The 25,238-nt window shown below is 35.8% G+C and overlaps 2 protein-coding genes across 3 annotated transcripts; one reads left to right on the plus strand and one right to left on the minus strand.

The window, feature by feature from the left end:
* Positions 1–6: 6 nt before the first annotated feature.
* Positions 7–15,206, plus strand: LOC106172182 (dipeptidyl peptidase 1). Of its 2 annotated transcripts, none has more exons than XM_087015635.1 (8): positions 7–229; positions 790–887; positions 5,724–5,926; positions 10,494–10,655; positions 12,185–12,303; positions 12,605–12,736; positions 14,206–14,383; positions 14,749–15,206. In XM_087015635.1, the coding sequence occupies exons 1-8, from the start codon at positions 34–36 to the stop codon at positions 15,071–15,073; spliced, it is 1,413 nt and encodes a 470-aa protein (XP_086871761.1). In that variant the 5' UTR covers positions 7–33; the 3' UTR covers positions 15,074–15,206. The 2 variants fall into 2 exon arrangements, with proteins under 2 accessions (XP_086871761.1, XP_086871762.1); XM_087015636.1 differs by lacking the exon at positions 7–229 and adding an exon at positions 303–361.
* Positions 15,207–17,329: 2,123 nt separating this feature from the next.
* On the minus strand, positions 17,330–25,004 carry LOC106172200 (splicing factor 45). Its single transcript, XM_087015640.1, has 13 exons — positions 24,825–25,004; positions 24,115–24,187; positions 23,440–23,513; positions 22,133–22,231; positions 21,585–21,805; positions 20,943–21,097; positions 20,660–20,734; positions 19,952–20,000; positions 19,669–19,820; positions 19,409–19,485; positions 18,614–18,712; positions 18,334–18,406; positions 17,330–18,056 (listed from the first exon to the last, which is right to left on the minus strand). Exons 2-13 carry the CDS (start codon positions 24,176–24,178, stop codon positions 17,941–17,943), a joined length of 1,254 nt encoding a protein of 417 aa, XP_086871766.1. The 5' UTR covers positions 24,179–24,187; positions 24,825–25,004; the 3' UTR covers positions 17,330–17,940.
* Between the last annotated feature and the right edge of the window lie 234 nt (positions 25,005–25,238).

The following is a 25,238-nucleotide window of genomic DNA, read 5'->3' on the forward strand; positions in this document are numbered from 1 at the left end:
GTCATCGTCATGTGACTTTGTACGCCGTTCAAAATGGTGGCACTCTACCGACGTCAACAGCAAGCAGCGCATTTTGTGATTATTTGTGTCCTTTTGTTACATGGTGGAAGTATCGTGAGCGCTGACACCCCCGCTAATTGTACATACGAAGATGTAGTTGGGCAGTGGACGTTTTACACCACCGCAATGGGCTACGATAACACTTTAAATTGCTCAGCGATGCCGCAAAGTAAGTGTTTTGCTTGCCTCGGTGTTTTTGGCCGTATAAGTAGATCAGGTGACCAGTCCATCCAGGATATTACCTGGACAAAAGTCTCAGGTTGAGACCGCAATGTCGGTCAGTTGCTGGTCAGTTTGTTGTGTAAGTTTTAGATTCAGAGTTCTTCTAGTTCGACTGGATGACTAAAAATTGGAAATGTACAAGACAGTTACTGCATGGTAAATCGGAAAAGACATCGGTATCTTTGAGATGAAATATTTTATAAGCTAGTGAGATTTATCAATTCGTACAGCCTTGGAGAGATTGTCTTGTACTGCAAGTTCTGCAACGACCTACACTACACTATATATGTGGTAGACATCAATGAATATATGAAACTGTTAAGGTAAAGTGGGCGTAAGTTTTGTTTGATTATTTCCAAAAAAAAAAAAAAAAATTATATTTAAACAGATATCTCTGCTCACTTTATGTGCTTTATATACTGTGAAGGGTCAGTACAAACCCCTTACCCACCCACCCACCCCAAACACTGAGTGTGTCATTTGATTATTTTTGAATATATATTCCAGGCATGTTCAAAGGTAATTATGGTTTGAAGTTATACTTCCCCAGCAAAGCTGTGGACCAACATGGCAACCAGGGGTTTTGGACACTTATCTATAATCAGGTATGATCATTATTTGTATTGACAATAGGAAGGTTCAGCATATGAGGAAAAGAATTAGAAATAAGTTCGGTCTTTTTACACCTTTCAAAAGTGAAACAAGTTTTCATATGTGTTCTTTTTATGTACAGACACAGATGTGTCTGTACATATAGCCGTCACCTGCGTCTGTCGTCGCCGTTGCCGTTGGCGTGCACTTTTACCGTAAACACGATAAGTGGAAAACGGTTTTACGTTTTGACTTGAAACTTACAGAACTGATGAATATTCATAGTATTCAGGTCAAGTTCGAAAATCAGCATGATCGGGCCATTTTTAGGGAAGTTATGCTGTTTTTTCACTTTTTTCAGCATATATGCAACACCGTAAACACGATAAGTGGAAAACCGTTTTACCTTTTGGTTTGAAACTTACAGAACTGATGAATTTGTATAATACGCAGGTCAAGTTCGAAAATCAGCATGATCGGGTCATTTTTATGGAAGTTTTGCTTTTTTTTCACTTTTTTCAGCATATATGCAACACCGTAAACACGATAAGTGGAAAACCGTTTTACCTTTTGGTTTGAAACTTACAGAACTGATGAATATTTATAATACGCAGGCCAAGTTCGAAAATCAGCATGATTGGGTCATTTTTAGGGAAGTTATGCTTTTTTTTCACATTTTCTCTGATTCAATTCTTAGGCATGTTAATAGTCTCATTATTGAACTAATAAGATATGTAAAAGTGTTTTTTTGACATTTCCTGCATCTTTACAACATTGTTAGTTGATTATGTAAAAATGATGGTAAACTTGTTATCGTGTATTGTGTAATGAAGTGTCAAAAATGGAAATAAACACATATCATTGCAGTTTGTCAGATTCAATCATCCACTACGTTCAGAATCTCAGAATGGAGGAAATTGGACATTTAATACTGTTCTATTAATATTTTTCCCATCTCATCAATTTTCTTAGTTGGTCATATAAAAATGGCAGTAAACTGTTAATTTTGTTTTATGTTAAAAAGTGTTAAAAATGGAAATAAACCCATTTCAGAAAAGTGCTGTCTTGTTTACATTTTGGCATTTTCAAGATGTGACTTTGAAGTTCCATGGGCCTGAAGACCTTTGCTAGTCACATTTTCTGAATATCCATGATACTAATATTTTATTATTAAAAATTGATGGTCATTATGCTGTTAAACATTATGTAATATTGCATCAAAATTTGAAGAAACCCCTATTTTGGGCACTGCTCCCATGATGACCATTTAAGGAAAATCATGTCACTTACTGTTCTCAAACTTACAGGAAAGAAACATGGGACTAAAATACAGCTTCAGTAGGCAATGCAGTCTGTTTGGTAATTTTTTCTGGCAGTTAAACAGTTTTTTGTGAAAATTTAATTTTTTCACATATTGGCATTTTCAAGGTGTGACTTTGAAGTTCTATGATCCTGAAGACCTTTGCTTGTCACATTTTCTGAATGTCCATGTTACTAATATTCTATTATTAAAAATTGATGGTCATTATGCTGTTAAACATTATGTAATGTTACATTAAAATTTGAAGAAACCCCTATTTTGGGCACTGCTCCCATGATGAGCACTTAAGGAAAATCATGTCACTTACTGTTCTCAAACTTACAGGAAAGAAACATGGGACTAAAATACAGCTTCAGTAGGAAATGTAGTCTGTTTGGTAAATTTTTCTGGCAGTTAAACTGTTTTTTGTGAAAATTTCATTTTTCACGTATTGGCATTTTCAAGGTGTGACTTAGAACCTCCACGGGCTTGAAGACCCATGCTAGTCACATTTTCTGAAAATCCATGATACGTATATATTATTATTAAAAATTGATGGTCATTATGCTGTTTAGCATTATGTAATGTTGCATCAAAATAGAAGAAAACACAATTTTTGGTGCTGCTGCCATGATGACCATTATGGGAAAACCGTGTTACTTATGACTGTCAAACTTTCAAAAAAGAAACACAGGACTAAAATGCAGCCTGAGTTGGAAAAGCAGTCTAATTGGCTTCTTTTTCTGGAAGTTATACATTTTAGTGAAAAATTCAATATTATCGTGTTGGCATATTCATTGTGGGACTCGGAGCTCCCATGGACATGAAGCCAAATAGTAATCAAATTTTCTAAATGCCCATGCTATTTATAGTCAATAATCAAAAATTGGTGATAATTATTATATAGTTTATTATGTAATGTTACATCAAAATTGACAAAAATCTTTTTGCACTGCTACTGCAAACATTATGAAAAGAAAACTGTGTTACTTATTATTATTTTTAACTTACAAGTATGATTTTTAGGATTGGCATGCAGTTCAAATTAGAAAGCCAGCTCAATTGGGTTATCTTTTATCATTGAATTCATGCAATTTTGTGTGAAATTTTCATTTTTCTCATTCTGGCACTTTCAAAGTATAAACTTGAACTCTGATGGGCCTGAATCCTTACGCTTTTACTTTCGTTGGTGTTACCTGTTGTGCATAATTAAAATTTGATGTTGACTGTGCAGTTAAACATAATGTATTATTGCATCAGAATTGGTAGTCTCCTATTTTGTGCATTTTTGTTATGTGCTTTTCTTAAGATGTGACTTATGGGCCTGAAAGATCTTTGAGAGGGTCAGTCTGTAAATTTCCCTTGGGTATCACTTAGCTAAGTTCAGAGTTATAAAGTCATTAATAGGCCATTAAATGAGATTACATAAAGCACACTTGTTGATATTTCCCTGTAAACTCCCAAAGGTTAAGCTCTCTGCTAGATTAATAGTAAGTAAGCAGTGATAATTATGCAGGTAAATTTTGTTTAATATTGCAAATAAGTTTTTAATATATATATATATATATATATATATATATATATATATATATATATATATATATATATATATATATATATATCAAAAAAGATTAAAAGTTTGAATGGCAGCATCATTGGAATTATATTTACCTCTGCCAAGGAGGTTATGTTTTCACCCTTGTTTGTCTGTCATCAACATAACTCAAAAAGTTACGGACCGATTTTGATGAAATTTTCAGGAACTGTCAGAAGTGGGCAAGGAGGACAATGATTAGTTTTTGGTGGTGGTCCGGATCAATAATCAATCAATAATAATCAACAATTGCTGTCTTGGCAGAGGTCTGCGCTTTTGGAGTGCTTTTCTAGTTTTGTTATGTTTTCCTTTTTAATTTTTTCTCAAACACTGGCATTTGTGACTTTTAACTCTCATCTGCCTGAGGCTCTGCACATTTTCTATATTTCCACATAAGCAGTTGTATTGTTTTTTATGTCTTTAAACATTATGTAATATTATTTTATGCACTGTCATCATTTTTTCAAATATTGAGACTTTCATCATGAGAATTTGAACTCTCATGGTCCTGAAACTGTAATCTTACTGAAGGGGTGGATTGAGACCATCTTCTGGGTCTTCCGGAAGACGGTCAGGTTATTAAGTTTATATTGACTGGTATCCATTATTTTTTCTTTTGGAAGACCATCAAAATAGAGAATGGATCAACATAGATACTTTGGAATACTGTCAGAAAATATCTCAGGGTCCGCTCCTGTTATTGACCATGTTACCTGTTGTGCATGATTAAAATTCAGTGTTGACTGACAGTGCTATTATAAGCATCATTTATTATTGCATCAAAATTGACAAAATTACCTTTTTTGCATCTTTATTTTCTGTTTTTTGTCTGTACATTTGACAGCTTTGCTGCCTTGTTTGATAGTGAATTCAGTACCATACTTGATACATTTCACAAAGATTTCTCAAAATCTTTGTGAGTTGTAATCATAAACTATAAATATGAAACAATGTTCTTGCAATGTACTTGGTCTTTAGCTAAACATCCACAATAAAGTGATGTCATACATAGCTCTCAGTACTTGGTACCTAGACCTTATTCCCATATCTAGATTGATCTGTCAGGATCGACCCATCTCCAAGGGGTTTCTAACTTAATTGCTTTCAGTTTAAGCGGCTTAGATGTCTGGCATACCTACTAAGCTGCTCAACGATAGCTAACTACCCCCAAACAGCTTCAGTAGGCATGCCAGACATCAGAGCTGGTTACACAAAAAGCAATTTAGCAAGAAACCCCTTGGAGATGATTTTATCCTGCTTGATCGATCTAGGTACATGTATTAGTATGGGTACGGGGTCTTTATCTTTAGCTTAACCTCCACAATAAAGGAGGCAGGAAAATGCTATGATTAATATGAGATATTGATTTAATATGAAACTACAGTCACTGTGGTTAATAAAAATAACTGAGTACACAGCTCAATGTCTGGTGATGTTTTAATATTAAACTACAGTCAGTGTGGTTAATAAAAATAACTGAGTACACAGCTCAATGTCTGGTGATGTTTTATAATTGCTTTAATATTAAAGGGATAATAACTCTTCATTTTGGCCAAAAAATGAATTTTCCTGGAGTAAACAACACTTTTTCCATACTTACCAATGGTTAATGAATCCATTTTTACATTCAAAGTTAGTCCCTGTTTTTTTTTCTAAAAAGTTAAGCTTTTTGTTAAAATCTCTTAAGAGATTTTAACAGAGTATAGCCATCAATAGAGGTCACGTGGTCTAAAGACAAGCTCAGATATCAGAAAAAATAGCTATAACTGCTGTTTTGTGATAAAACTGAATATATTATATTTTTATGAGTTATTCACAATGTTTTTATTGTGAAATATAGATCTCATACAAAGAGTTATTATCACTTTAAACTACAGTCAGTGTGGTTAATAAAAATAACTGAGTACACAGCTCAATGTCTGGTGATGTTTTATAATCAATTTGTTGAATTTCCAGGGATTTGAAGTTGTTATCCAAGGAAGAAAATTCTTTGCCTTCTCAAGATATGAAGGGAAAGAGCCTAATACGACAAGTGTATGTTCAGAGACAATGAGGGGGATGTCGCATAATGTGGTGGGCCGAAGCTGGGCTTGTTTCTATGGGATGAAACAAAAGAAAACAAATCCAAAGAAACTGAACACTTCAGCACCTAAGTCAAAGTAAAAATCTATAAGAATAAAACCTTTTATAATGAATGTTTCTAATGATCAGAGATTGTTGTAATGCTAAAAAACAGTTATTAACTAAAGCACATTGCTTAACAATTGTTATAAATGTCATTAAACATTAGAATGAAGTGCAGGGACTGGTCAAGCAATGGTTTGTGAGTAAGAGAAAATTTCTTCTTTTTTGTGGAAAATTTGATTTGGCAGGAAACCCTGATAGAATAACTTTAAATTAAAAATTTGACATCAAAACTGATTTATGTGCTTCACGTTATTAATAGTTTTTCTTTTAAATAAATGTTTTATAAGTTATATGTTTATATATGAAAAATTAACTGAGACTTAAATTTTATGAGAAATAACTCCATTATCCCTTCAGGGTACTGACATCTAAGATGCTATATAACTCCATTATCCCTTCAGGTTATTGACATCTGAGATGCTATATAACTCCAGTATCCCTCCAGGTTATTGACATCTAAGATGCTATATAACTCCATTATCCCTTCAGGTTATTGACATCTAAGATGCTATATAACTCCATTATCCCTCCAGGTTATTGACATCTGAGATGCTATATAACTCCATTATCCCTCCAGGTTATTGACATCTAAGATGCTATATATAACTCCATTATCCCTTTAGGTTATTGACATCTAAGATGCTATATAACTCCATTATCCCTTTAGGTTATTGACATCTAAGATGCTATATAACTCTATTATCCCTTTAGGTTATTGACATCTAAGATGCTATATAACTCCATTATCCCTCCAGGTTATTGACATCTAAGATGCTATATAACTCTATTATCACTCCAGGTTATTGATATCTAAGATGCTATATAACTCCATTATCACTCCAGGTTACTGACATCTAAGATGCTATATAACTCCATTATCCCTCCAGGTTATTGACATCTAAGATGCTACATAACTCCATTATCCCTCCAGGTTATTGACATCTAAGATGCTATATAACTCCATTATCCCTCCAGGTTATTGACATCTAAGATGCTATATAACTCCATTATCCCTCCAGGTTACTGACATCTAAGATGCTATATAACTCCATTATCCCTCCAGGTTATTGACATCTAAGATGCTATATAACTCCATTATCCCTCCAGGTTACTGACATCTAAGATGCTATATAACTCCATTATCCCTTTAGGTTATTGATATCTAAGATGCTATATAACTCCATTATCCCTCCAGGTTACTGACATCTAAGATGCTATATAACTCCATTATCCCTCCAGGTTATTGATATCTAAGATGCTATATAACTCCATTATCCCTCCAGGTTATTGATATCTAAGATGCTATATAACTCCATTATCCCTTTAGGTTATTGATATCTAAGATGCTATATAACTCCATTATCCCTCCAGGTTACTGACATCTAAGATGCTATATAACTCCATTATCCCTTTAGGTTATTGATATCTAAGATGCTATATAACTCCATTATCACTCCAGGTTACTGACATCTAAGATGCTATATAACTCCATTATCCCTCCAGGTTATTGACATCTAAGATGCTATATAACTCCATTATCACTCCAGGTTATTGATATCTAAGATGCTATATAACTCCATTATCCCTCCAGGTTACTGACATCTAAGATGCTATATAACTCTATTATCCCTCCAGGTTACTGACATCTAAGATGCTATATAACTCCATTATCCCTCCAGGTTATTGACATCTAAGATGCTATATAACTCCATTATCCCTCCAGGTTATTGACATCTAAGATGCTATATAACTCCATTATCCCTCCAGGTTATTGACATCTAAGATGCTATATAACTCCATTATCCCTCCAGGTTATTGATATCTAAGATGCTATATAACTCCATTATCCCTCCAGGTTATTGATATCTAAGATGCTATATAACTCCATTATCCCTCCAGGTTATTGATATCTAAGATGCTATATAACTCCATTATCCCTTTAGGTTATTGATATCTAAGATGCTATATAACTCCATTATCCCTTTAGGTTATTGATATCTAAGATGCTATATAACTCCATTATCCCTTTAGGTTATTGATATCTAAGATGCTATATAACTCCATTATCCCTCCAGGTTATTGATATCTAAGATGCTATATAACTCCATTATCCCTCCAGGTTATTGACATCTAAGATGCTATATAACTCCATTATCCCTCCAGGTTACTGACATCTAAGATGCTATATAACTCCATTATCCCTTCAGGTTATTGATATCTAAGATGCTATATAACTCCATTATCCCTCCAGGTTACTGACATCTAAGATGCTATATAACTCCATTATCCCTTCAGGTTATTGACATCTAAGATGCTATATAACTCTATTATCCCTTTAGGTTATTGACATCTAAGATGCTATATAACTCCATTATCCCTCCAGGTTATTGACATCTAAGATGCTATATAACTCTATTATCACTCCAGGTTATTGATATCTAAGATGCTATATAACTCCATTATCACTCCAGGTTACTGACATCTAAGATGCTATATAACTCCATTATCCCTCCAGGTTATTGATATCTAAGATGCTATATAACTCCATTATCCCTCCAGGTTACTGACATCTAAGATGCTATATAACTCCATTATCCCTCCAGGTTACTGACATCTAAGATGCTATATAACTCCATTATCCCTTTAGGTTATTGACATCTAAGATGCTATATAACTCTATTATCCCTTTAGGTTATTGACATCTAAGATGCTATATAACTCCATTATCCCTCCAGGTTATTGACATCTAAGATGCTATATAACTCTATTATCACTCCAGGTTATTGATATCTAAGATGCTATATAACTCCATTATCACTCCAGGTTACTGACATCTAAGATGCTATATAACTCCATTATCCCTCCAGGTTATTGACATCTAAGATGCTATATAACTCCATTATCCCTCCAGGTTATTGACATCTAAGATGCTATATAACTCCATTATCCCTCCAGGTTATTGACATCTAAGATGCTATATAACTCCATTATCCCTCCAGGTTACTGACATCTAAGATGCTATATAACTCCATTATCCCTCCAGGTTATTGACATCTAAGATGCTATATAACTCCATTATCCCTCCAGGTTACTGACATCTAAGATGCTATATAACTCCATTATCCCTTTAGGTTATTGATATCTAAGATGCTATATAACTCCATTATCCCTCCAGGTTACTGACATCTAAGATGCTATATAACTCCATTATCCCTCCAGGTTATTGATATCTAAGATGCTATATAACTCCATTATCCCTCCAGGTTATTGATATCTAAGATGCTATATAACTCCATTATCCCTTTAGGTTATTGATATCTAAGATGCTATATAACTCCATTATCCCTCCAGGTTACTGACATCTAAGATGCTATATAACTCCATTATCCCTTTAGGTTATTGATATCTAAGATGCTATATAACTCCATTATCACTCCAGGTTACTGACATCTAAGATGCTATATAACTCCATTATCCCTCCAGGTTATTGACATCTAAGATGCTATATAACTCCATTATCCCTCCAGGTTATTGACATCTAAGATGCTATATAACTCCATTATCCCTCCAGGTTATTGACATCTAAGATGCTATATAACTCCATTATCCCTCCAGGTTATTGATATCTAAGATGCTATATAACTCCATTATCCCTCCAGGTTATTGATATCTAAGATGCTATATAACTCCATTATCCCTCCAGGTTATTGATATCTAAGATGCTATATAACTCCATTATCCCTTTAGGTTATTGATATCTAAGATGCTATATAACTCCATTATCCCTTTAGGTTATTGATATCTAAGATGCTATATAACTCCATTATCCCTTTAGGTTATTGATATCTAAGATGCTATATAACTCCATTATCCCTCCAGGTTATTGATATCTAAGATGCTATATAACTCCATTATCCCTCCAGGTTATTGACATCTAAGATGCTATATAACTCCATTATCCCTCCAGGTTACTGACATCTAAGATGCTATATAACTCCATTATCCCTTCAGGTTATTGATATCTAAGATGCTATATAACTCCATTATCCCTCCAGGTTACTGACATCTAAGATGCTATATAACTCCATTATCCCTTCAGGTTATTGACATCTAAGATGCTATATAACTCTATTATCCCTCCAGGTTACTGACATCTAAGATGCTATATAACTCCATTATCCCTCCAGGTTATTGATATCTAAGATGCTATATAACTCTATTATCCCTCCAGGTTACTGACATCTAAGATGCTATATAACTCTATTATCCCTCCAGGTTACTGACATCTAAGATGCTATATAACTCCATTATCCCTTTAGGTTATTGACATCTAAGATGCTATATAACTCCATTATCCCTCCAGGTTACTGACATCTAAGATGCTATATAACTCCATTATCCCTCCAGGTTATTGATATCTAAGATGCTATAAAACTCCATTATCCCTCCAGGTTACTGACATCTAAGATGCTATATAACTCCATTATCCCTCCAGGTTACTGACATCTAAGATGCTATATAACTCCATTATCACTCCAGGTTACTGACATCTAAGATGCTATATAAGCGTGACCCTGAATTCATCAATAGAATCAACTCTGTGCAAACATCTTGGAAGGCAGGACTCTATAAGGAGTATGAAGGTGTCACCATAGAGGACATGATCCGGAGAGCAGGGGGAAGGAAATCTAAAATCCATGGGTAATTGTCTCAGCATGGGGGCAACAGTTGACCCAAAATTGTTTTGTACTTTTTAATTATTTATGTTAACTTAGTAATGATCATAATAATACTTAACAGTAACTACTCACATACATACATATACTTACATAGAACTCACCACAGAGGACGTTAGTGACACCTAGTGAATTAGTGACACCTAGTGAATTCTAGTACAGATAAAGAAATGTGCACAGTGTTAGAGGACATTAGTGACACCTAGTGAATTAGTGACACCTAGTGAATTCTAGTACAGATAAAGAAATGTGCACAGTGTTAGAGGACATTAGTGACACCTAGTGAATTAGTGACACCTAGTGAATTCTAGGACAGATAAAGAAATGTGCACAGTGTTAGAGGACATTAAGTGACACCTAGTGAATTAGTGACACCTAGTGAATTCTAGTACAGATAAAGAAATGTGCACAGTGTTAGAGGACATTATAGTGACACCTAGTGAATTAGTGACACCTAGTGAATTCTAGTACAGATAAAGAAATGTGTACAGTGTTAGAGGACATTATAGTGACACCTAGTGAATTAGTCTAGTACAGAAAGTAGTCAATGTTCCCAAAGGACAGATGGCTCCCATTTTTTTCATTTCTGTAATATTACTTGAAATATTAAAATAGATTTATCCTTTTCTCATCTGATAACAATATTTGATGCACAGATATCTCTTTTCCTTCCTCATCCAGTTTTTGATTTGTTTCCACAAGTTTCCAGGACATCACAATTGAGTAAATGCTAAATTGCTTTCATTTTTGTTTCACATAAGTCATATTCTGGATTGTCAGAAATTTTATATTTGAACAATAATTGCTTTGTGTTGTAGAATGCTATGAATACATCTTATGTTGGACCACTTAAGATTTGACTCTTTTTATTGGTCAGGAGCTAAGTGCTTATAGCTGCAATGTCATGTTATTGCTTGATTTAAGGACTCTTCTATTTCATTTCATTTCTTTAAGTTTTATATATAATTTTAGATAATAATTTAATAAATTTCCCTATGGCCTCTTTTGTTTTTCCGTATAACCATAAATGATTTTTTTATATAACTGAGTTTCTGGCCCCATATTTTAATCAGTCACCTTAGCTATTATATCTGCATGATATGCATATAATTTGATATAAACATACCTAGGGATGATACATGCATGTGACTGTAGCAATATGTTTTTTTTTCTCGTGTGTGTGTTTGTGTGTGTGAAATGGGAGTAATTTCTCTTGGTATGTATGTCAAATAATACACTGCCACCCTCTTGCAGTACATGCCTAGAACACCACTTGAAGTGTTTAGAAAAGAAAAAAATATGTCATTCTGGTAATGGTGCATGATCTCACACTTAACATGTGCCCTGCCTGAACAAACAGTATCTCATGACTTGCTTCACCTTGATTCTGGTTGAAAGTAATCATGGTATGAAGGTTATTTAATTCTCTGAAATTAATTCTAAGAAAAATCTTTGTTAAAATTAAGCAGTGCAATACATTCATTATTTCTTCAGGAGACCCAAGCCAGCCCCTGTTACCATGGAGATGGAAAAGTTGGCCAATGAGCTGCCTTTGGAATTTGACTGGCGAAACCTTCAAGGAGTGAATTATGTTTCCCCAGTTAGGAATCAGGGTATGTCTTTATGGAATAACAAAATTGTTGGACCCATTCCACACTGTTGAATAACAAAATTGTAGAGCCCATTCCACACTACTGTATAACAATATTGCAGTGTCCATTTCACAACAATGAAGTACAAAAATATAGTAGTAGAGCCCATTCCATAGAATGGAATGACAACATGTGTAGGGTCCATTACACTGTACTGTAAGACTAGATACAATAAACTGGATGAAAAATGCAGTCTCCATGAAAGCCTTGTGTATGTTTTGCTGAAGAAAATAGCTGATTCATTTTTTAAACTTTATTTTAGGGTCTTGTGGAAGCTGCTATGCATTTTCTTCCATGGCAATGCATGAAGCCAGAATTCGTATAATGACCAACAACTCGGACCAGGTCATCCTTTCCCCTCAAGATGTGGTAGAGTGCAGTTCTTACGCACAAGGTACATTTCTGTTTTTCAATACTTTAAGACAGACCACCTCCATTAGACCTTATTACTTACCCCCATTAAAAAAAAAAACCTGGAAACAATTTTCCTATGATCACCAAGGGATACCCTATCTGAAACTGGTGAACTTTGCTTTTTTAGACCTAAAACAAACTGCATTCCTTTTAAAAACATTTATGTTATATGCATGCAAACACATAATGGTGAAAGTTTTTAAAACATATTCATTAGAGACTAATATTTTGATCTTAATGAGCTCTATACTTTATTCTGATATCAGGTAAGTTTTGACATGCCATTATGTACTGTTTGTTTTAAAATGTCTTATAGGCTTTATTTGTTGCCTAGTTTGAATGGATATTTGTGTAAAGAATCAAAAAATACCCTGAAACACAAATATTATCAAACTTTTGCTTAAAACCTACCCAAAACAAAAGATTAATCATGTTGAAGTATTCATTCATAATACAGTTTATATTCACCCAAAAACAAAATGTTATACCTTGATATGAGCACGGGATCATCCAGAGGATTTTGGTGTGTTTTAGCCTTTAATTTCTACAGTATATCAGTTAAGCTAATGAATAGGCCAGACAGAATGATATCCTTATTACATGTTATTATATATTGTATTTAAATCATAAGATTCCAAAAATATAAAAGAAGTATTTTGATTGAGTGCTTGTTACAGATTTCATAACAAAATTCAATTTTTGTAAGGAATTCAAATTGTCTCCCATGTGTTTTGTTGCCTCTCTTTTGAGGAAATAGAACTGTCAGTCAAAACATGGAAGTTAAAGTTTAAAATGTAATGTAGGCCAATTTTGCCCAGTCAGAAGGGTTTTTCTCATGCATTAACTTCCTACCATTTGAAATGCATTTTGCAATAACATTTTTTGGGGGAGATTCCCTTGGAGCAACATTTATCACAAAAAATACAAAAAATACAACAAAAAATACACAAAATAAATGTTGTTTTAAGCGAAGTCCGATGGATTTTCCTTATAATGCATACAGTCAATGAAACATATCCAGTGAATTTTCTCAAACACCACCAGAAAGCAAATCAAATCAAATCAACCAAATGGTAAACACTGAAAGGCATTGTCAATTTCACCATTAATTTTTAATGCACTTTTCATGCACGTGCAGACATTTGACACTTGATTTTCTTTAATTCAAATAAGAGCTAATATCATGATTTAAAGACTGTAGTTTATATCACTTTTGACATTTTTTTTCCATTATGCCCAATTCAACTTTTAATTAAATTCATAGTACTGTATTTTTTCCTTTTATTTAAGGATGCATATGAAGTTAACGTGGCATATTAAAACCACAGGTAATGATTATATATTAAACAACACACTATAATTTGAAACAAGCCTTCCCTTATGCCTTCCTGTATTCATGACAAATAAAATAAAATGTCCAAATGAAACTAATGTGTTTCCCACCCCCAGGCTGTGAGGGTGGCTTCCCCTACCTGATAGCAGGCAAGTATGCAGAGGACTTTGGACTGACTCCAGAAACTTGCAATCCTTACAAAGGGTTTGACCATGATTGCTCCACCAACAGAAGCCAATCTTGTGTCAGGAGATATGGCACACATTATCAGTATGTGGGAGGGTTTTATGGAGGGTAAGTTACTTTTTATTAATCCATAATTAAACCAAATGGAGCTATTCAAATTACTGTCTGTTTTGTTTGCGGAGATACAGCACACATTATAAATATGTAAAAAGTCTTTATTTTGTTAATCCATGATTAAACAAGCAGCTGCATCACTTGTATGTAGAGATGGTGAAGCAATTACAGATTTAGTGCTGTACCTACAAGTGCTTCCTGCAAGGGTATAGATACAGGCCCCATTCTTCTTCACTAATTTTGGTGTTCTTTTATTGATCACATATGTAACAGACTAAAAGAAACTGTAAGCATGTGCACAATGTAAACTTATGGGGTACCTGTCTAAAATTGCATACCTGCTATTCCTTATTTCACAGGTGTAATGAAGCATTGATGAAGATAGAGCTTGTCAAAAATGGCCCTATGTCTGTATCCTTTGAAGTCTACTCCGACTTCCAGCACTATCAAAGTGGTGTGTACCACCACACAGGACTCCAGAGCAGTTTTAACCCCTTTGAACTGACCAACCACGCTGTGCTGCTGGTGGGCTACGGCTATGACAAAGACTCTGGAGAAAAGTTCTGGTCCGTCAAGAACAGCTGGGGAACCAAGTGGGGGGAGGAGGGCTTCTTCCGCATACGCAGAGGCACGGATGAGTGCGCCATTGAGAGCATAGCAGTTGCAACATCACCCATCTTTTGAGAGAGGAAATGTCAACTTAGTCTACAACAGCACATTGGAATGAATCCACTTATATTTGATTACAAATATTTTTTTATGGAGCCCAACTGCCTCAACTTAATTGAATTAGATCAAAACTGATTTTCATTGTTTCATTAAAACCACACAATTTCAGAATTTTCATTTTGATGTCATGAACGTGTTAGGTGAGATCTATTAGCATCCATCCTTGTGAGGTTACAGTTATGATTGTGTTAGGTGAGATCTATTTGCATCCATCCTTGTGAGGTAACTGTTATGATTGTGTTAGGTGAGATCTAGTAGCATCCATCCTTGTGAGGTTACTGTTATGGTTGTGTTAGGTGAGATCGATTAGCATCCATCCTTGTGAGGTTACTGTTATGATTGTGTGAGGTGAGATCGATTAGTAGCCATCCTTGTGAGGTTACTGTTATGATTGTGTGAGGTGAGATCGATTAGTAGCCATCCTTGTGAGGTTACTGTTATGATTGTGTGAGGTGAGATCGATTAGTAGCCATCCTTGTGAGGTTACTGTTATGATTGTGTGAGATGAGATCAATTAGTAGCCATCCTTGTGAGGTTACTGTTATGATTGTGTTAGGTGAGATCGATTAGCATCCATCCTTGTGAGGTTTCTGTTATGATTGTGTTAGGTGAGATCGATTAGCAGCCATCCTTGTGAGGTTTCTGTTATGATTGTGTGAGGTGAGATCGATTAGTAGCCATCCTTGTGAGGTTTCTGTTATGATTGTGTGAGGTGAGATCGATTAGTAGCCATCCTTGTGAGGTTACTGTTATGATTGTGTGAGGTGAGATTGATTAGTAGCCAGCCTTGTGAGGTTACTGTTATGATGGTGTGAGGTGAGATTGATTAGTATTCATCTTTGTGAGGTTATTATTTATTAAGCTACCTCAAGTCAGTCTAAGTGAACAAGTCCTTCCAATTTATACATATTTTACTAAAGACATTCTACTAGTGTTTTTGTTATTATAAATAATTGACCAAGATATGCACATTCTGAAATTCACCAAATATGTGTTCTTCTGAATTTTTGTTATATGTTTAAAATATTTGTCAGGACAAATTCACCACCTTCAAGACATTGAATGGAATAGTTCTTGGGGTTTTGTTACATAAGGTTTGGTATTTGTGTGTCAGATTATAAATATTTTTGGACAAACATGATATAACAGGACTAAAAAAGGCATTTGTTTTCACATTTAGGATACTTGGATTATTTAATCAGCAAGCTCCATCCACAGTTTTGTATCCAGTATATTTTTTCTTTTGGCAAAATCAGACCTTCTTCCCGTTTTCAGTGCAATGTCATCTAGTCGGTGCACACAATACAAAGTATGTAATCTGATATTATTTAAAATACTTGGTAGCTGCTAAAAGATCTAATGAAAATTTTTGATGTATTTCAATTTTAATAATTTTAATACATTTTTCAGGTAGTATCAAGATTTGACAATTTGAATGCACTAGCTTTTTGTTGTAATTTAATTGATTTGATGCTAACACGCTTCTTTAATTCATGCAAAGTTGACAAATGGTCCATTTTTTGTCATAAAAACTATAAACAACTTGTATGTAATCAAAAGAATAAATAAGAATAATTGATAAAAAACGATTGAACTTATTTATATCATTTATTCTTATATATTTTTATATTCTGTATTCAACAAAAAGTACTATGTAAATATCCCCATGATCATAGCCAAGCACCATCCCAATGTGAGAGTGGACTTGATGCAGCATTCTTTTACAACTTCATCCTGGGATGTGTGGCTCTCACTGCCAACTTTGCCTAGAATTAAGACCATGGTCATGTCACTACTGGTGTTGCTCTCACTGCCAACTTTGCCTAGAACTAAGACCATGGTCATGTCGTCACTGGTGTTGCTCTCACTGCCAACTTTGCCTAGAACTAAGACCATGGTCATGTCGTCACTGGTGTTGCTCTCACTGCCAACTTTGCCTAGAACTAAGACCATGGCCATGTCACCACTGGTGTTGCTCTCACTGCCAACTTTGCCTAGAACTAAGACCATGGCCATGTCACCACTGGTGTTGCTCTCACTGCCAACTTTGCCTAGAACTAAGACCATGGTCATGTCACCACTGGTGTTGCTCTCACTGCCAACTTTGCCTAGAACTAAGACCATGGTCATGTCACCACTGGTGTTGCTCTCACTGCCAACTTTGCCTAGAACCAAGACCATGGCCATGTCACCACTGGTGTTGAGAAGTGGCGCAGGAATGAGGTTGCACACTTATTGATACTACTTATAGACAGGCACACACATGCAGGACGAGAGAGAGGAATAGAAAATATAACATTATTTTCTTGTTAAAAGAAGTAGATTAGTATCCACCAGAAAGACATCAGTTCTGAGTAAAAGTGTTCCTTCACGTGACTATTTCTTGTTAAATTGGCAGCCGTGTGTCCATGTAAGCAGCTGGCAATTCCAGACCTCTGTGGTATGGAGTCCATGTTGGCACCAGTGAACCCTGGCACTGTGGCAGTAGTCATGTGCTGAGGAGCCATCTGATACTTAAGGCTGTCCAGTAGTTCTAAAAGTGAATTCTGGTCATTTTCATGACATTTTAGTTTCATTTTTGTCTCTGACCAGGGATGTTCTCATGTTCCCTGATCTTAGCATCATGGGTGGTCTCTTAGGGACTTAAGTACTCACTACGCCAAGGTGCCCCCACATAAGCCATGCCATACAAACTCAATGTACTGGATCACAGGATAGTATTCTGTTGGGAGTCATGTAATACAATCTAATGGGTCTCCACGCCACATACTGAGATGAACACAGACAATCGTTTAACCTCTAATACTGGGTCCACTTTCTATTCAGTTTGGTAGATTGAGGTCATCAGCCAAGTCTAACCTGCGGAATTTGTCCACATTGTAAAATCCACCTTTAACGATCCTTCCTCCAAAGTAGCGCCCATTCAGGTCAACCACAGCTAAAACAGAGAGAAGACTTTCACTGTACTGAAAGCTACAGTACTGTAACATCTATACCAATTATTTATTACCAGGCAAACTACTTCACTGAACAGAAAGCTACAGATATAACAATTACTTAGTACCAGGCAGGCACATTGATTTGTTGTATTTCTAAAATGTGGAACATCAGCTGTAAGAGATAATCATGGATTAAAGCAAAATAAAACTGGTTTATATAAACACACACACACACACACACACACACATTCTATATTTCCACCTTTAAATCAGTACCTTTAATGGCAGACTCCATCCTCTCAAACTCTACAAATATTCTAACTGCCTCATCCTCTGATGCTCCAGGCATCTAAAACAGAAAGAAATTCAAAAAATATTTTCATGCTACTAAATAATTAAGATAATAATAAAAAAAACTACTGAAACCAAGTGTAAAACTAAATTGACTTTGCCATAAAAAAGAAGCATTTAGGTAAGAAACTGGTTTTTAGCCCAAGGAAAGTGTGAATTTAATAAATTATTGTTGCTTTGTTGCCATGAGCCCAAAAACTAGTACCTCAAAGATGACACATTTGATCACTTTCCCATACTTCCCACACTCGTCTGCAGTCTCAGGCTCCAGCTCCTCGTCTACCTCTCCTGGGCCCACCATGTTCTGCAACAACAAAAACAACAGTCACTTCTCCATGTACACCTACCATGACACTTCTCCATGAACAACTACCATGACACTTCTCCATGAACAGTTACCATGACACTTCTCCATGTACAACTACCATGACACTTCTCCATGAACAGTTACCATGACACTTCTCCATGTACAACTACCATGACACTTCTCTGACACTTACCATTCACCTAACAGTTACCATGACACTTCTCCATGAACAGTTACCATGACATTTCCATTCCCGTGGCCACCACTTTGACAGAGACTGTCACAACTACAAATGTTTATTACTGACCTGTGTTACTCTTCACTACCATAAACTTTGACAGAGACTGTCACAAGTACAAATGTTTATTACTGACCTGTGTTACTCTTCACTACCATAAACTTTGACAGAGACTGTCACAAGTACAAATGTTTATTACTGGCCTGTGTTACTCTTCACTACCATAAACTTTGACAGAGACTGTCACAACTACAAATGTTTATTACTGGCCTGTGTTACTCTTCACTACCATAAACTTTGACAGAGACTGTCACAAGTACAAATGTTTATTACTGGCCTGTGCTGGCTCTTCACTACCATAAGGTGTCTACCAACTGATAGTTTAATAAAGCATTGAAATGCCAGAGATTTATCACTTCTTTTTAAATAGAGTATTGCTCCCATTCATGACTCACCCGCAAGCAGATAACTTTGGAAGGATTTTTCAACAAATCTGTGGTAGTGACTCCAGGAATTTCAGCTCTGGCAGTTTCTGAGAGGGAAATAAGGAAAAAAGTTGAACTTGCATACGCATTTGGCAGGCTTTCTACAATATGTATTTATAGTAAACATGTAACTGAAAGATCTGAAGATTTGAAATTTGTCAGTATTTGAGGAAATAAAGTGAAAACAAGCAATTGTAACTGACCATGTATTATACTACCAGTACAGCTACCTTTTGCAATGTCCTTTTCATGAATAATTTTCCCGCCTCTTTTGCTCGTCTTCTCCACCTGAAGAGCCATGCTCATTCCCTGCTCCGACTTGCCAAGACCAGAGCCTTCCTTGTAGCCCATCCTAGCCATGATCTTACTGGCTACAGAACCCCTGAAATCACAACAATAATACACTGACTCTTTAATGAACCTTTCTTAAGTATTCTATAAAAATAAACATTTAAAACAACTCTTACTGTAGTCTACAAATAAGCAGAAAAGATGGGTAGTGTGTGTACTTACGCCAAGCCAAAACTAAACCCTGGGGTTGGTCTGGGAGGTGTGCCTGACCCTGGGGAGTCAATAAAAACAAAATTAATCATTGTATCACTTCAATCTCCTTTGACAATTAAGAATGCTTTAACGACAATAAAAAATGCGGGGTTGAACTTATCCCTTTTGTCTATTCTACATTTTAAGTAGGGAACAAAACAGAAACTACACAATTTATGAACAATGTTAAAGTTTGTACCCTAAACTAAACAAAAACAATTGTATTAAAAATAATAATAATTTAACTAATTTTAAAGATTGTGCATCCCAATTTAATATGATTTAATATGATTTTAAAACTTCTTGTTCAACAACCATAAAAGATTTGATATACCATAAGCACATTGATGGTCATTAATCAAGAGTGCTTTATTTTGCTAAAGAAATCATCACATCCTTTCATAAAAGAGGAAAAATGTGGCCTACAGAAAAGTGAAGGCTGAAAGTTGAGAACAAATGTTATTTGATCATCAGTAGAGCTCAGGTAGACCTTCAAATTTATTAAACATATTTCATAACAAATGTTATTTCATCATCAGTAGAGCTGAGGTAGACCTTCAAATTTATTAAACATATTTTATAACAAAGTAAGCAAGGTGACGCAAGAAAACAGGAAACCCCTGTAATACCTACATAAGCACCAGTAATACCACATTTTCAAAGAAAGTAAATGTGTACCTTGTTCTTCCTGCAGAGGTGGCGCCACGTCCTCTTCAATCAATGCCTGGGGAGGGGCGATAGCTGCACCCATGCCTAGAATCATAAAATAACACTTAACATACTATATACACTACCAACTAGCTAGCATATGAACACCATTCTTTGATGCCAGATCAAGTATTTAACCCCTGCTTCAACCCCTAAGTTCCAAGCAGAGAGAGAGAGAGAGAGAGAGACAGAGACAGCAGGTGCTCTTTATGAAGGACTAGTATAAAGGGAGCATTGACATGGCTATAAATACCTGTTCTCTTAGGTCTGTCGTACTGGTCATCATCTCCACCTCCTGCCCCGCCCCCTGCCCCGCCCCCTTCCATGTCGTCATCTCTCCTCCTGCGCCTCCTTTCTTCTTCCTCTTCCACATCATAACCCAGCTCTTTGTGTCGTTCTCTTCTCCTCCTTTACAAAAAATATAAGCCACAGGTTACTAACACTGTATGTGAATCAAAACAAACCACATGATACATAAAAAAAAAGAAAAAAAAACATATCATGCAGAATACAGGGTAAAAAAGATGAATTTCCAAGATCTGAGATTGCATGACCAACTATGTGTAAAAATGACCTATGTCATACATTTTATCAAACAAGCTGTTCTCTGCAGCTATTCCTTCAATATGAAAGCTACTGTGTTAGCTAGATTACCTGAGTGAAATTACAGGGTGGTCCATAAAAAAACCACCCATTTTACTTTCCTGTATAATAGTATTTACATATGTAGTCTTTTAAGGACCACCCTGTATATAAGGATCACATTACAATATAAACACTTTGATCTTCACTATTTTTTTCTACATAGTTTCCATGGTCTTTAAAGGAGAGTCTCTTTACTTTTAATTGAAAGCCATATGAACATTAACAGCCCATGAAAATATTTTTCAGCAACCTCTCTCTCTCCTCCATTTCTTTTTTCTTCTCATCGTCTCTTTCACGCTGTTTCTGTTGTTTTCTTTTCTTGACATAGTCCTCATAGTCATTTGGTCTGCGAGGGTCATACTCATCCTGTACTCCAAGAAAAGAAGAGGTTGGCTCAGCACCAATGAAAGGTGCTGTTGCTGCAGGGGCTGATGGGATTGGGCCTGAAGCTCCGCCAGATTTTCTCTCACGCTGAAAACCAATAGTACAGCTATATCAATTCAAAAACACAATTTCAAAATAAATTTTAATCTTTCTTACAGCAGTAAATACATGCAAATCTCACACATAGTATAAAGGTTTTTACAACATGACTATATGTTTATCCATATGTTTATGTTTATCCATATTGACACCAGGGAATTGACCCCAGGAGCTAACCCCAGGGAGTTGACCCCAGGGTGCTGACTCCAGGAAATTGACCCCAGGGAGTTGTCCCCAGGATTTGACCCCAGGGAGTTGACCCCTGGGAGTTGACCTCAGGGTGCAGACCCCAGGATTTGATACTCAGACCCTTACCTTTCCTGTCTGCATGTTGAAGTGCAGTTCCTCAGATGTAGCACTCCTCTTTGGTTTCAAGTCAATGACAGGAGCTAGTGAGGGCCCTGCTTGCCTTTTCTGGAGTGTATAAATAACAACCATCACATATATGTTAAAACAGTCTTAAAGAACTAGAATTCTGTCTTCATCCACAGGAGCTAGTGAGGGCCCTGCTTGTCTTTTCTGGAGTGTATAAATAACAACCATCACATATATGTTAAAACAGTCTTAAAGAACTAGTATTCTGTCTTCATCCACAGGAGCTAGTGAGGGCCCTGCTTGCCTTTTCTGGAGTGTATAAATAACAACCATCACATATATGTTAAAACAGTCTTAAAGAACTAGTATTAAGTCTTCATCCACAGGCGCTAGTGAGGGCCCTGCTTGCCTTTTCTGGAGTGTATAAATAACAACCATCACATATATGTTAAAACAGTCTTAAAGAACTAGAATTCTGTCTTCATCCACAGGAGCTAGTGAGGGCCCTGTTTGTCTTTTCTGGAGTGTATAAATAACAACCATCACATATATGTTAAAACAGTCTTAAAGAACTAGTATTCTGTCTTCATCCACAGGAGCTAGTGAGGGCCCTGCTTGCCTTTTCTGGAGTGTATAAATAACAACCATCACATATATGTTAAAACAGTCTTAAAGAACTAGTATTAAGTCTTCATCCACAGGCGCTAGTGAGGGCCCTGCTTGCCTTTTCTGGAGTGTATAAATAACAACCATCACATATATGTTAAAACAGTCTTAAAGAACTAGTATTCTGTCTTCATCCACAGGCGCTAGTGAAGGCCCTGCTTGCCTTTTCTGGAGTGTATAAATAACAACCAACACATATATGTTAAAACAGTCTTAAAGAACTAGTATTAAGTCTTCATCCACAGGAGCTAGTGAGGGCCCAGCTTGCCTTTTCTGGAGTGTATAAATAACAACCATCACATATATGTTAAAACAGTCTTAAAGAACTAGTATTAAGTCTTCATCCACAGGCGCTAGTGAGGGCCCTGCTTGCCTTTTCTGAAGTGTATAAATAACAACCATCACATATATGTTAAAACAGTCTTAAAGAACTAGTATTAAGTCTTCATCCACAGGAGCTAGTGAGGGCCCTGCTTGTCTTTTCTGGAGTATAACAACCATCACATATATGTTAAAACAGTCTTAAAGAACTAGTAGTCTGTTTACAATCACAGCGATTGCCAGCTTGTCTTTTCCAAATTTTAAGAGAGGGTAACAATACTCAAGTAATCAACAGTTTATCGATGTGTAAAAAGCTTTACCTTAGTCTGGAGCAGGTTAGCCTTTTTAGCCTGGAGTTGGGAATGTAGAAGTTTGAAACCAGAAGACCATCCAGCTGAAAGTTGAGCAACACTTATCAATATCAATGTTAAAGTCACTATTTGCTGCTCTCCAGAGTAAAAATATTTTCTTTGTCAATGTAATCTAGGTATTAGCAGCTTACTAGAATAAAATGCCTGCAAATGAGTATCAAGGCTTCATCTTGCTTGGAAACAAACATGGGAAAACTTTGGAGATACTGAAAGACTAAAGGATCTACACTACAAGAAATCTGCAGGTCCTCCCAATTTTGTGCTTGTCTGAACTAAGTATTTTATTTCCCTTAGTCTATGCCTAAATGTGATTTATCATTATGTATTGTATTTTCAAATAACCCTTGCTTGCCAGTCCAGACGACCTGCAATATCAAATAACACGCAAATTATCTGGCATTTCAAGGAGTCAGTTTCTCCATCTCTGTAAAAGTGGAGAAACTGGCATGGGCTGAGACGTTTGGGACTCAAAGTCCAAGCTTATGCAGGCATAATACTTCAAAACAAAATCTGGTTTGGTTTATACATTGTTATCAAGACTCACCAATATCTGGTTTGGTTTATACATTGTTATCAAGACTCACCAATATCTGGTTTGGTTTATACATTGTTATCAAGACTCACCAATATCTGGTTTGGTCTCCTTTCCTCTCCCTGCATCAACATCCAAGTCATCATACAGGGACATACTTTCAACCTGAAGACATGAATAAATTCAGTTTCAAAGGAGCATCATTTTAAAGTTATTTACACCTGTATGTTTCATGTGTTGGAAACAAAAGCACAAATATAATGTAAATAGTCATAACCCAAATGCCCTGGACCATGTGTACTGGACATTGATTGTGGCATGAACCCTGAGTTCAACCACACTTGACAGGTCAATGAACCACAAGTCTACCAAAATGCCAAATAAAGTAAAAAAAAAATTAAACAATTAATCAAATTGCCATTTCATATTCATACACACATACTGTACAATTAAGCTTAGTTCAAAAATACACACACACACATTTATATATATATTATATTTGGCGATTTTATTAAAGTCGTAAAATTAAGTATATCTCACTGATTTTTATCTTGTGTTTAGCAACATAGAAGACTGAAATAATTTCCTCTGTCTGTAGGGTTCAATGACCGATCAAGGTGACATCAGAATGAGTGTTCAACATAGAAACAGTCGGCCATATACATGTACACCATTCAACTTCAAGTTCAACTGCAATTTTGTCCACTTCCAACGCATTTTAATACTGGGTCTGCAAAGTGCATAATCCTGGGTGGTGTATCTACATATTCTAAAAGTAAGGCAACAGACACGTATTTCTTACCTCGACCAAATACCTGGGTCAAACTGTCTCGTAAACGATTGCTACTTTCACATGCCGGATACCGGAAGCATGTGCCTGCGCGCGCACTTTGTTCATCAAAGACTGGCCACTCTCTGTTACACTTCATACTCTTGATACTAACTTTCAATATAATGAATAGATATTACAATATAAAAAGTTGCTCCAAACACGTTTAATTATGTCAGTAATATTGCCATGTATTTGGTTTATTCAGCTGGGAGAAACTAACGATGGGCCTGTCTTGTATAGTGACTGCCCAACCTCAGAGATTCCCAGTTGTTAGAAGTATACTGTTATATATAACATGTTGAGTTAGTCAGAACTGGAAGGAACAAAAGGCAGAGGATAAATACAATCATTTTTCACTCCCTTCAACTCTGCCATTTGCCGAAA

The sequence above is a fragment of the Lingula anatina genome, chromosome 6 (assembly GCF_051362555.1).
Source record: "Lingula anatina isolate TDL-2025a chromosome 6, LinAna3.0, whole genome shotgun sequence".
NCBI classification, from domain to species: domain Eukaryota; kingdom Metazoa; phylum Brachiopoda; class Lingulata; order Lingulida; family Lingulidae; genus Lingula; species Lingula anatina.